Source organism: Malaclemys terrapin, chromosome 3, assembly GCF_027887155.1.
Source record: "Malaclemys terrapin pileata isolate rMalTer1 chromosome 3, rMalTer1.hap1, whole genome shotgun sequence".
NCBI classification, from domain to species: Eukaryota; Metazoa; Chordata; order Testudines; family Emydidae; genus Malaclemys; species Malaclemys terrapin.
This window is the reverse complement of record NC_071507.1, coordinates 68,643,111-68,657,481: the sequence shown is the minus strand read 5'-3', so window position 1 is coordinate 68,657,481 and position 14,371 is coordinate 68,643,111. Positions and strand designations below refer to the sequence as shown.

The following is a 14,371-nucleotide window of genomic DNA, read 5'->3' as shown; positions in this document are numbered from 1 at the left end:
GAGGACAGCGTTATATCGAGGTAGAGGTGTACTTGGATTGATTAATGGGACAAAAGTGCATGGTCTGTTGGACTCCAGATGTAGCCACACCTTGGTCCAGTCTCCCCTGGCTGCGATAGAAGGGGTTGCAAGTGAGATAATCTTCCTCCAGTGCATTCATGGAGATGTGAAGGCCTTCCCCAGCAGATGACTATAGTTAACTGTTGGTCAGCATATGGATGCCCTCCTGGTAGCTATTTCCTCAACATTGGCACTACCCTGTCATTACTGGTCAGGACTGGCCATATTTTTGGGAAATTATTCACAAGGTGGGAAAACTTGAGACTGTGACCTCTGACCTAGTCCTGGCACCTGGTTCAAGATCCATGTGACCGCCATTCAGGTTGCAGACAGGAGAGATAACTGGGGGATTGTCGTTAGCACCACAGGCACTCACTGTTGTACAGAAAACAAGATGGCTCTAGCACACAGAAGGGGAGCATGACCAGCACTAGTGCCCAGGAGGCAGCGTCCAGCTCCAGAGTCAGCGGAGCCAAGCAGCATCCTCATTCAGCTGGACAGATCTCCACTTGCTGAAATGGTGGGGGACAGTGGCACAACACCCATGGGCACCCCCAACCCCGCACCCACCGCCAGGGGGCTTCTCGTTGCTTTCCCATCATTTTCTGCAGGGGAGCATAGAAATTCTGCAGAGGGACATGAATTCTGCACGCACATTGTAGTGCAGAATTCCCCCAGGAGTATATGCTATTCTATTTGTCTCTCCAACCCAATATTTTTAGAGTACAACATCATGCAGGAAAGAAACACAGCAATGGAGACTTCTTTTGTGGGAAGTGGGGGATTCAGGCTTGGATGATGGGATTCTGATCTCCATTTTAAGGGGGAAGGGTATGTGCTGGGGCAGATCCTCTGGGCACAATCAGACTCGACACAGTGCACCTCATGAGACTTGTCAAGCCTGGAAATTGGAAAGTTCTTAATATGGAAGATCCCTGCTCAATGCAGGGCAGCACTCTGAAGGAGCAGGACTGTACCTCAGAACTCCTGGCCCCCGGAAGCAGAGGTTACTGACCCAGGCTTGAAAGTCCTGGCTGCTCAGGCCCTCTCAGAAAGGAGGAGGGCCAGTACTTTTCTCTTTGGCTTCTTGAAGGCCTAGGACTCTGCTTTTTATGGGCTGAGGAAGCAGACTGAGTTTTTGTTTGTACTACTTTAACTCCCCTGCCAGGGGGCAGATGCCCTGAACTCCAAGACAGGAGCAGCACCTGCCCTCCCCCTAAGGGGGTGCTAGAGAGGTATAGCCTACGACACTTCCTATCCCGCAGCGGGGCATCCCCCAAAAACCCAAGCTGTGCAAAGTTTACATAGAAAGTGTTCTTCAGAGCTCAGAGGGTAGGAGTGGCCTGCTGAACTCTCTCCCCGTCATCTGCAAAATTCAGGCCAAAGATGTATGATTACCATGCCTCTGCAATTAATTCATGCTGTAGAGGGGAACATCTGGGCCAAGTATCCACGTGAAACTAATGGCTCCAAATAATTTTAAGAGTTTTGTGTTTTGATGTATATTTTACTTTTGCTAGGCCCCTTCCCCCCACTATTTATCCAATTGTGCTACTCTTTTTGGGTGAGGGGCATAAGGAGAATGTACCTTGTGGAATCTTGTAAGTATGGTCTCCAGGTTTCCTTAGCTGGCGTAGCAGGATGTCACTGTGAATATTGATTCCCATGCCAATCAAAAACAACAGAACACCTACAGAATGAAAATGAGATATTGATTGGTGTGATAGCTCCTGGTTTGGCTAATTATAGAATCATAGAAATGTACAGCTGGAAGGGACGTCAGGGGGTCATCAAGTCCAGCCCGCTATACTGAGGCTGGACCAAGTGTCAGGTCAGCTGGGCAACCAGCCTTGTTTGGAGCAGGAACATGCTGGAGTAGGAGCAGTCTGTCTATGCCGCTGGAAGTAACCCTGACAAGATAGTGACATTGAGCAGAGTGCTTTCATTAGGAATCTATATATCTGCTTTGGGGTTACTTGGTTAGACCCTTGCTTGTGGATTGGCTGGAGCCTATTTGCAGGAAATTACTTCAGATGACTCATCAGGCTCAGAACATTCATCACACTAAGTAGACCTAGACCATTCCTGCCAGGTGTTTGTCCAATCTTTTTTAAAATCCTTCAATGATGACCATTCCACAACCTCTCTTGGAAGACTATTCCTGGGCTTAAATACCCTTAGAAAATTTTCCTACTATCTAATCTAAATCTCCCTTACTGCAGATTAAGTCCATTACTTCTTGTCCTACCTTCAGTTGATGTGGAGAACAATTGATCGCTGTCCTCTTTAAAACAACCTTTAACATATTTGAAGTCTGTTATCAAGTCCCCCCTCAGTTTTCTTTTCTGAAGATTAAACATGCCCCGTTTCTAAACCTTCCTTAATAGGTTATCTAAACCTTTTATCATTTTTGTGCTCTCTGCTGGACTCTGCAATTTACCCACATCTTTCCTAAAGAGTACTCTAACTGAGGTCTCACCAGTGCCAAGTAGAGCAAGACAATTACCTCCCATGCTTACATAGGACATTCCTGTTAATATACCCCAGAATGATATTAGCCTTTTTCACAGCTGCATCATATCCAATTTGTGCTCCTCTATAACCCCCAAATTCTCTTCTACTGCCTACCCAGTTATTCCCCATTTTGTAGTTGTGCATTTGAGTTTTCCTTCCTAAGTGCACTACTTTGCACTTATCTTTGTTGAAATTCATCTTGTCGATTTCAGACCAATTTCTCCAATTTGTCAAGGTCATTTTGAATTCTAATCTTGTCCTCCAAGTGCTTACAACCCCTCTTAGCTTGATGTCATCTGCAAAGTTTATAAGCACACTCTCCACTCCATTATCAAAGTCACTAATGAAAATATTGAATAATACTGGACCCAGGACTGACCCCTGTGGGACCCCACTAGATATGTCCTCCCAATTTGACAGTGAATTATTGATAACTACACTTTATATATGGTTTTTCAACCATTTGTGTATCCAATATGCAGTAATTTCATCTAGACCACACTTCCCTAATTTGCTTGTGAGAATGTCATATGGAACTGTGTCAAAAGCCTTACTAAAATCAAGGTATATCACATCTTCCCCTTATCCACTAGGCCAGTAACAATGTCAAAGAATGAAATTAGGTTAGTTTGGCATGATTTATTCTTGACAAATCCATACTGACTATTATTTATAACCCTATTATCCTCTAGGTGCATACAAATTGATTGTTTAACAATTTGTTTCAGTATCTTTCCAGGTATCCGAGTTAGAATGACTAGTCCATAATTCCCTAGGTTCTCTTTGTTCCCTTTTTTAAAACAGGTACTATGTTTGCCCTGCTCCGGTCCTCTGGACCTTGCCCTCCTCCATGAGTTCTCAAAGATAATTGCTAAAGGTTCTGAGATGGCTTCAGATAGTTCCTTAAGTAACCTAGGGTGAATTTCATCAGGCCCTACAGAGGTGAGTGGCCCCATTAGATGCTGCTCACAAAGTTTCAGGAAGCTTATGGTGCAGATACCTTGATTGCCATAAGTGGGATTGGAAAGGAATTTCTCCCCAGGTCAGATTGGCGGGGACCGTCGGGGGGTTTCACCTTCCTCTGAAGCATGTGGGTGTGGGTCACTTGCCAAGCTTATCTGAGTATATCTCACTTAGTCATTTTCCTGTGATTGCCTCAGGCCCTGGTGCACCTTGATCCCTTCTATTCTCTGCATGTGGCATATAACAGTCCAGTCTCCTGTGGACTGTAATACTTTGGTCTAATTTCAGTTGTTGTGCTTAGTGTGGGGGTCCTGGGTGAGGTTGGTGGCCCGTGGTATAGTGGAAGTCAGACTAGATGATCTGGTTGTCCCTTTTGGCCTTAAACTCTATGACTTGAACACATCTAGCTTATCTGAATATTCTTTAACCTTTTCTTTTCCTATTTTGGTTTGCATTCCCTTCCCCCTTGTTAATACTGTGTTGAGTATCTGGTCACCATTTAGCTTCTTAGTGAAGACTGAAGCAAAATAGGTATTAAGCACCCCAATTTTCTGGATGACATCAGTCATTAACTTTCCTTCCTCACTAAGTAGAGGATCTACACTTTCCTTCATCTTTCTCTTGCTTTTGGTGTATTTAAAGAATCTCTTATTGCCTTTTATGCCCCTTGCTAGGTATAATTCATTTTGTACCTTAGACCAGTGGTTCTCAAACTTTTGAGCTGGTGACCCCTTTCACATAGCAAGCCTCTGAGTGTGACCTCCCCTTATAAATTAAAACCACTTTTTAATATATTTAACACCATTATAAATGCTGGAGGCAAAGTGGAGTTTGGGGTGGAAGCTGACAGCTCGTGACCCCCCGATGTAATAACCTCGCGACCCCCTGAGGGGTCCCAACCCCCAGTTTGAGAACTCCTGCGTTAGACTTTCTGATTTTGTCCCTACATGCTTGTGCTCTTCTTTCATAGTGCTCCTTGTCAATTTGACCATGGTTCCACTTTTTGTAGGATTCCTTTTTGATTTTCAGCTTTAAAAGCTCCTGATGGAACCATATTGGCCTCTTACTATCTTTACATCACATTGGAATAGTTAGCAGTTGTGCATTTAATACTGTCTCATTGAGAAATTTCCAGCTCTCTTTATCCCTTAGATTTTCTATTATAACTACTCTAATATCCTAAGTGTATTCATTAGGGCAAATTTATCTTTCCATTGACTTCACCCTTTTACACCTGGCCTGAACTGGAGCTATGCTGTCAATTCAAAATTTATGCTTTTTGGTATCCTAATGAGAAAGCTACCAAATTAAATGATTTCTACCACCGGACCCAATACATATAAATGAATTATGACAAAACAGCATTATTTTGTGTTAGTTATGGGATCATAATGTAACCTCAGCACAGCTGCTAGTATTGATGATGTGTTCCAGGAGCAGAAGAAATCTGAACAAGGTTGAAGGCATAGTGTCCATGGATGGGTCAGTAGGGTATGTGCTAAAACACATGGACTATACGCTAACCCTAAGCCTCAGTCTGGAACGTAGAATGAATCGGAAGATTGTTAACCTCAGTAATCTGGAAGAAACCAAATCAAGGTGCTCAAAGCTTCCATTCCTGGCTGCCAATTTTCAAGTTACACATGTCTGAAAACAGAATGTATCTCATAGATTTCAAACTGACTATGATTAATTCATTGTTGTATGCAGTGTTGTTGTAGCTGTGTTGGTCCAGGATGCTAGAGAGACAAGGTGGGTGATTAATATCTTGTATTGGATCAACTTCCATTTGTGACAGAGACAAGCTTTTGATCTTACACAAGACCTGAAGAAGAGCTCTGTGTAAGCTCAATAGCTTGTCTCTCTCACCAACAGAAGTTGGTCCAATCAAAGATACTACCTCACCCACCTTATCTCTCTATGTTAATTCAGTCAGCAATATACTTGTTGGGCCTGACTCTTCTCACATCAGGGTAAATTGAGAGTAAGTCTAGAGAAATCAGTGGAGTTGGACCAGTGTGAAATTAGGGCAAGTGAAAGGAAAATCAGGATTAATTGCAGTGTTTTTAGAGACATGTTGGTCCCAGGATATTAGAGGGACAAGGTGAATGAGGTAATATCTTTTATTGGACCAACTTTTATTGGTGAGAGAAACAACCTTTTGAGCTACACAGAGCTCTTCTTCAGGTAGCTCAAAATCTTGTCTCTTTCACCAACAGATGTTGGTCCAATAAAAGCTATTACATCACCCACTGTTATGGAATGCATCCCATATTCACATCCTACATACTATTGTAATAATCTTTGTACAAAATATGCCTTGTGAGGCATCATTTGGAAACTAATATTTCACTGGTCAATAATATCATGATGAAATGTGTGTAGTAAAATTATATATCAAGTTATGAACATAAGCTGAAATCATGACTGAAGTGTGTTTACCAGACAAGTCTAGGGAGTGGGTAAACCTGTTTCTCAAAGACAAAGGACAAGCTCACACCTCTAGCCAAGTGTCATCAAAGCTGATGGGCTATTACCTATCAAGCAGTAATTCTTTGGCAACGAAGTGGGGCAGAAACAAACAGATCTGCATCTGAGGCTATGTACATACTACCACTGACTGCGAGGAACCTCTTTCACCCCCAGACTCCTTGACTTCAACCTTCCAGTGGGAATGAACTTTATCTAGGGGTAACCCTCAGGAAAATTCATTTCAAAGGGTGACTGAACAATAAAAGTGAGGGGCAAAAACAGCCCAAGTTCTCTCTCCCTATCCATCTCTTTCTTTTTCACCTAAGACAAAAGAAACAGCCATTGATTTTGGGAGCAAATACTGGCCTGAGAGTTTGGTCAGCAATGTTACTTTAAACATGTGTTAAGAGACTTCAGCTTGATCCAAGTCTAGTGTGTTAAGTTTAGTACTAGAACGTGTTTTATCTTTATTCTTCTTAAGATTATTTCTGACTTGAAAGCATTATACTTGTACACACTTAAAATCTACCGCTTTGCAGGTAAATGAACTTGTTTCATTCTTTAATTAAAACTGATCCAGTCTTGTGAATTGTTTGGGTAACTCCATTTAAGGTAGCAGACTGTTGTATATTGATCCCTTTAAAGGGGTAACTGACCTAATATATCTGGATTATCCAGCAGAGGGCTGGACAGTGCAGAACACATGTTTTTTGAGGGAAGTCCATGACTGGGAGTGTATCGGAGTCACCCTGCAAGTAGTAACCAAGGCTGCTAGAAGCCAGAGAGTAGCTGGTGTTTGCTAACAGGCTGCTGGGGTCCAAGCTGCTGGACCAGGCTGTGGCTATGCATAGAGAGAGACTCAGGCAGTGACCTGCATGATGTCTGGCTGTTTGTGAGGAGCCCAGGTTGGGAGCTAGAGCAGCAAAGCCGGGTTTCAGGGCAGAGGTGACACAGCCCCTCGCTAGTCTGGATTGCATCCTGGAATGTCATACCCACATTGTCTCTCTAACATTTTAATGCTAATTTTACAGTTGCCGTTATTGTGACTAATATTTAACAACTCCGTTCATGAATACTGGGGGAAGCAAGAAATACGCTGGGAGGAAAAATAGTGCAACTTAAGAATGGAAGGCCAAATTCAACCCTGATGTAATTCTACTGATTATCAAATTTATGCTACAGATGATTTTAAGGCCCAATATTCTTAACTTTGAATTCCCTGGATCTGTCAGTTTAACTCAATGTTATGCAATATGATAACTTTTTTGGTATTTTGGGCCAAATTCCCCTCTCCCACCTGTGTAAACCAGGAGTAAGACCAATGAAGTTTTACTGGGGTAGAGAGCAGAATGAGACCCAAGAAGTATAAGAAGAGTTGATACAATAAAGCTTATCAGCTCTTCCACATCCATTAGCTGCTCTTATATCAACACATATATTACATTTTTAAAGCGTTTATTATTAATGCAGTAGTATGTGACAGTTTCATTAGAGTAAATGTGCATTTAGCTTTTCCTAACAAATGTATGGTGATAACATTATAAACTGATAATTGTAGCTTTAGTAAATTCCAGTCTTTCATTATTAAATATTTATATTTTGGTTTGAGTTCCATCGTGCTAGGGGCTGTATAAACAGAGGTTTGTATAGCACAAGCTCCCTACCCTGATGAGCTTACACAATAAGACAACTAATTATCCCCAGAGGCAGGTGGAAGAGTGGAGGGATACAATCAACATAGTCACTATTTGTGTCCATGTCAATTTGCTTTTATACAACAAATGTAGCAATTACATATATAAATAATACTTCCTTTCTCCACCTGCCCTTCAGCCTTGCCAATGCACTTTGGTGAATGTCTCATAGGCATTGTGGCAGAGGTGGGTCTGGAGAAGGGATGACCAGCTCTAATAATTAACAGAAATGAGTCAAAGCCAGAACCTCAAAAGTAGTTCCCTCCCCCTACTTCTCTACCACAGATGCTTTTTGGGGGAGGGAGGAGGAATAGGGTGGTGGGAACTGGGATGAAGGAGAGGTCACATTCAAGGACCCTGATCCAAACTAGTCACTATTATTTTCGTCCCAGTGCAGAACCAACCCCCCAGAGAATAATATCTGGCTCCACTTCAGATGGGGTCAGAAATATCATAAGAGCACCTGGTTTTGTGATATTTCCTTCAAACCAGGAAGTAGCTTGCACCTCACTTCCTAGTCATGTCCTTGTCTATGTCCCTAAGCAGATCCTCAGACCGACTCTTTTTGCTTCTAGGTGACCCTAGCCTTTTCCCCCTTCTCAGTGCCCAAGCAGATTAGGGTGAACGGGAGTGACCAGATCTTCTAATTCTCTGTGTCCACAAGTCAGGAGACAGAAAAAACTGCCCAAAGCTCTCTGGGCCCATTCCAGACATCGTGGAGAGGGGTGGGGCAGCCCCCTCCCACCAGTCATGAGAAGGGGAGTGAATTCTCCTCTTGCTCCCAGCAGCCTAGAGTGAAGTGAATAGATTGAGCCCTCACACCCTTCTTATCAAGCAGAAGGGAGCGGGGGAAGACAGATCCCTCAGCAGCCAGCGCAAAATGGCTAAAATCCCAACCTCCCCTAGCAGCAGATACTCCTGTTTTGACTCATCAAACCCTGCTCAACCGCTGCTATGTGCCACTGCTGACATTCTGCGGCAGAGCCCCATCTTGTGCATGCATCAGGAGCAAGCATTGTTACAGCCAATTCAAATACTGAAGAAATATTCATTAATGTTTGTATTGAATTAATCATTGGCCATGTTGTTAATTTTGGACCTGATTCCAATTGCAATGGGTTGAGGGCATTTGGCACCTCACAGGAATCACTCAGCACATTGAGTTCACAACGAATAACAGTATTAATTCAATTCAAATGTTTAGATTTGAATGTTTTCCCATGCACTGTGGGCTGCTACAAAATCCAACAGTGCATGTGACAGGCAGTAAATACAACACTGGCATAGGACTCAGGAGACCTCAGTTTTCTTCTAACGTAACCATGCTATATACTTGTCGCCTGAGCCAGGTAGTGTCTCATGAAGTCAGCTCAGGGCCGGCTCCAGGGTTTTTGCCGCCCCAAGCGGCGGAAAAAAAAAAAAAAAAAAGCCGCAATCGCGATCGGTAGCAGCTCTACCACGCCACTTCATTCTTCGGCGGCAATTTGGCAGCAGGTCCTTCCCTCCGAGAGGGACTGAGGGACCCGCCGCTGAATTGCCGCCGAAGAGCCGGACGTGCCGCCCCTCTCCGTTGGCTGCCCCAAGCACCTACTTGCTGGGCTGGTACCTGGAGCCGGCCCTGAGTCAGCTCATCTAATTTCAATAATAAGGTCTCTCCATGACCTTACTGCAAAGTGTGGTCAACAATAGGCCCTGACCTGGCCTGGCCTCTTGGGTTATGATAGAGGGAAGTTCAACTGATCCTTCCTTCCATCCTCCCTCCCTACCCTGGCTTCTCCCAGGAACTGCCATTTGATTTGATAGAAACAACCATCCCTTTTTATTTGGCCGGCTGGGCCCTGATCGGCTGCTGCCTGTTTCAGTCCTTTTAGCCACTAGCGGACCAAATCTCACTGGTTCCACCAGCCGCTGCCCCAGGGAGGCCTTTCTAGACAACTACAGAGATCCCAAACTTGCTGCCATTCTCTTGTTAAAGTGCCACTTCTCTAGGGCGGGGTGCACCAAGGCAACAGGATTTTTGGCAGGGGGCAGATATTGACTGGTACCCCCCTGTCACAACACTGTAGCCGTTTAAGTCCAAAAAGAGGAGAAGGAGCAACAGGAAGGCAGAATGGATTTGTTTGAAGTCTCTGTGCAGGGAATGGAATTAGGGACTCAGCTGGAAGTGCCAAGTAACATCCAGAAGGGTATTGTAATTACTGAGATTGCTCAATAAAAGTTTCTTGAAGCCATAAACAAAGTTTCCATTATGGGCAAACTGTTCTGTATATCCTACACATCTTCAGCCTGAGAGCAGAGCCAATCAGAGCTCAAGGTGAAAATTCTATAAATATAGGAGTTATTCAGAACCCTTTGCTGAAGATGACCCAGGGTGGTATATCCACATAGCTGCCAAAGTTTATTCAAGCGTGTCATTTTATGCAAATTCTGAACTAATACCCTAAAGTTAAAAGTAAAGTAGTAAAATCCTTAGAGGTGGCATGTGTGCCACTGGGGGGGGTGGGGGGTGGGAGAGGGGGAAGGTCTCAGAAGACACATGTACAGCTAAACAAAAAGGGAACCAGGAAGGCAATGAATTAACCAAATGGCATGGTTCGAGAAGCTATTCAAGCCCAAACAGGAATCCTTCAACATTTGAAAATCTGTCCCAATGAAGCCAATAAACAGAGGCATAGATTAAAGCAGGCATTCAATTGGAGGGAAATTGGAAGAGACAAAATAGATTTTGAAGAGCAAATAGCTGAAGGTGTGAAAACAAACAAACAATCAGAATCTTTCTATACATCAGTAGTACGAACCCTGTGAAAAAAATCAGTGCAGCACCAGAGGTTAAAGGGAGAAGTTAAGGTTGAAAAGGACATTGCTGATAAGCTAAATGATTTATTTGCATCAGTCTTCACTGGTGAAACCATTGGGGAGATTCCTACCCCAGATCTGCTCTTTTCTGGTAATAAATATGAGATATTGCTAGAGAGTTAGATATCAGAAGAGGAGGTGCTGAAGCAAATTGAAAATTAAAAAAGCAATAGGTCACCAAACCCATATGGTATACACCCAAAAGTTCTGAAGGAGCTCAAATATGAAATGCTAACAAAAAGCATTCATTAAAAACAGTCACTGTCCAGAGGACCGGACTGTAGCAAACGTTGTGCCTATATTTTAAAAAGGCTCTAGGGATGATAAGGGGAATTATAGACCAGTAGCGTTACATCTGCACCTGGCAAATTGGTTGAAATGATAATTAAAAACAGAATAATAGCACACCTGGAGATCATATGATAGGGTCTAATTAGCATGGTTTCTACAAAGGAAAATCGTGACTCACTAAACTCTTAGTATTTTTTGAATGCCTCACTGAAACAGCAGATAAAAGAGAACTACCCGACAATGTCGTTAGGCTTCCAAAGGGTTTTGACAAGAGAGAAGAGAAGAGACTACTAAAGAAGCCAGGTTATGGGATAAGAGGCAAGCATTATAATGGATCAAATACGAGCTAGGAAACAAATCAAAGAGTAGTATTAAATGGGCATTTTTCATCATGACTAAAATTTAACAGTGATGTGACTCATGGTTCTGTACCAAGTCCTGTATTGTTTAATACATTTGTTAGTAATTGGAAAAGGAGGACAGGTAGTGAGGTAACAAAATTTGCATATGACACAAAGTTATTTAGGTTAGTCAGGACCAGAGAGAGTACTGTGAGAAATTTCAAAGAGATCTGAATAACCTAGGTGAATGAGCAACATGATGGCAGATGATCTGATAAATACAAAATAATGCATGTTGGAGGGAAAAAAATAAATTATTAATACACCTTAAAGGGTTCTAAATTAACTCCATCAACTCAGGACAGGGACTTGGTATCACCGTCAACAGTTCAGTGAAGACCTCTGCTCAATGTGCAGCTACGGTCAAACAAGCAAACTAAATGTTAAGATGTATAAAGAATGGGATGGTGAATATAATGGAGAACATTATAATGCCTTCATATAAACCAGTGGTTTGGCCTCATCTGGAATGCTGTGTGCAGAACTGGTCACCCTACCTCAAAAAGGATATATTGCTGTCACTGAACTAGAAGGGGCCCAGAAAAGGGCAACGAGATTATTAAGGGCCTGGAAAAATTCTCGTATCAAGAAAGATTTAAGACTGGGATTGAATAACAGGGCATATGATAGAAGTCTATAAAATAATGAATGGTTTAGCTAAGGTAGATCAGGAGCTTTTTATTCTTTCTGTCCCGTAACACAAGGACAAGGGGACATTCAATTAAATTAAAAGACGACAAATTCAAAATCGATTAAAGTAAATACTTTTTCACACAACGTGTAGTTAGGCTGTGGCAATGAGTTCCACGGGATCAATAATGTAACAAGATTTACAAAGGGATTGGGCATTTATATGGATAACAAGAATATCCATAAGGATAAATGGACACAAATCAGATATTAGAATGGCAATATACAAAAACCTGTAGGAGAACACTTCAATCTCCCTGGACACACAATAGCAGATTTAAAGGTAGCCATCTTGCAGCAAAAAAACTTCAGGACCAGACTTCAAAGAGAAACTGCTGAGCTTCAGTTCATCTGCAAATTTGACATCATCAGCTCAGGATTAAACAAAGACTGTGAATGGCTAGCCAATTACAAAAGTAGTTTCTCCTCCCTTGGTGTTCACACCTCAACTGCTAGAAGAGGGCCTCATTCCCCCTGATTGAACTAACCTTGTTATCTCTAGCCTGACTCACTCTTGCTTGCATATTTATACCTGCCTCTGGAAATTTCCATTACATGCATCCGATGAAGAGGGTATTCACCCACGAAAGCTCATGCTCCAATACATCTGTTAGTCTATAAGGTGCCACAGGACTCTGCGCTTTTACAGATCCAGACTAACACGGCTCCCCCTCTGATACTTAAGAATATCCAGTTATCATAATAAAAATAATAATAATAATGAATAATAATAATTAAATATTGGAATTTATATTAAACCTCTTGTTCAGGGCTTAGGCCAATCTCTTAATGATCAGAGATCAAGATGAGACCTAATGTGGGGAGCAAATCATCCATCTGCTTATTGCAGGGTTCTTACACTTTCATCTAAAGCATTTAGTACTGGCCACTATTAGAGACAGATCACTGGACCAGATAGATCTTGGGTCTGATCCAGGATTTGCAAATTATTTACATATGATTATAAAATTCATCTTATGATCAACAGACCTTGCCCTGAGCAGTGACAGGGGCAGGATATGGGGCTGTGCAGAACTTGGCTGCTGTAGTTGGGATAGGTCACAGAAGGTATATGGGTGGGCAAGTGCTGGAGGGCATCTGGGACGTAGAGGTGGGTGCTGGGCAGTGCTAGGAGTCTGGGGGAAGGTGGTGAATGAGTGTTCAGAGGTGTTTGGAGACACTGGATGAGCGCTGGGAGTCTGGAATTGCTGACAGGTGCCTGAGGGTAATTGGGTGGAAAATTGAGGGGGGGGTGTTTTGGGAGGGGGGGGGATGGGGACAACCGAGAGTCTGGCAGGGCTTGGCATCTGGAAGAGTTAGCTGGAGGCAAGAGTGTGCTATCTGTCTGTCAGAAGCTGGGGGAGCCTGGCAGCAGAACTGGTGTCTTTTCCCTGGAGTCTGCTGCCTGCTCCTCTCACTGCTGCTTCTCTCCCTGTAATTCATCAGGCGGAAGAGTATGTGGCAGATTGTGTATTACAGCGTCTCCTACTGGCTGCTGGACACAATTACAGACATTACTGCTGCTCAGCTGAATAAGCCACATCTAAGCGGTCCTGCAGGAAAGTGTACTGGGTTGCTAAGTGCATGAGTGTCGCGTGAGATACATTATAGTTGGCAGGTCAGCGTTGGTTGTTAGGGCTGGGTCATGAGCACCTCTAACATCTTGACTATAAACACAATCTTCCTGTCTGATGCACAAGCTTAGGAGAGCCAATCTTCTAGTAACAGAGTACTGAGAACTGCTAGCCAGAAGAATCCATTGACCATTTCTGTTTGATTTGGGGATGGAGAGCCTCTGCAGCTTCATTCCAGGTCCAACAAATTCAGGTGACATGTGCTACCTTTTGGACCACACTATAGACTGAGAAAATCATCTCTGAAGGTGCTCAGGAGGAAAACAAGACTGTTTATTTGTGTGTGAAAGTAGAGTGTAGGTGTTATGCTAAAGCCTTGCATTTTTAATAGCAGCAGCAAGTTTGTGAAAGTCTGTATGGAAGGACACACACATAGATTTACTAGCCAATAGCTTTTTGTTTACAAGTTATTGAATACTTCAGCTACTCTTTACACTGCTTTTCTTTGTTTGCATTATATATAAATATTTGTTTACCAGGCAAATTGTGTGGTACTTTCTTTTTCTGAAAGTGACTGGAAGCTGTTACACCAAAATTCAAGGTTTTTACGCTGTGTAAAGAAAAGACAGAACTTTGGCCTTGCTTTTAGGAAAGGGTTAAGCTGAGGTGCAAGAAAGGGGAGTGTAATACTAACTGTATATAATTCACCCCGACCTCGCTCTATGCTGGCTCTGCTGCTGACTTGTGGTGTGACCCTGGGCAAGTCTTTTCACCTCTCTGGCCTCCCCACTCTGTCTTGTCTATTTAGACTGTAAGCAGGGGCAAACTTTTGCTAGGTTTGTTCTGAGTGTCTAGC

The 14,371-nt window shown here is 42.9% G+C and overlaps 1 protein-coding gene across 3 annotated transcripts in view; it reads right to left on the bottom strand.

The window, feature by feature from the left end:
• SRD5A2 (steroid 5 alpha-reductase 2) overlaps window positions 1-14,371 on the bottom strand; it is a 65,414-nt gene that overhangs the window by 5,536 nt on the left and 45,507 nt on the right. For all 3 annotated transcript variants that reach the window (XM_054024181.1, XM_054024182.1, XM_054024183.1), the window contains exon 3: window positions 1,649-1,750. In XM_054024181.1, coding sequence (XP_053880156.1) covers window positions 1,649-1,750 — 102 coding nt within the window. The remainder of the gene's footprint in view (window positions 1-1,648; window positions 1,751-14,371) is intronic.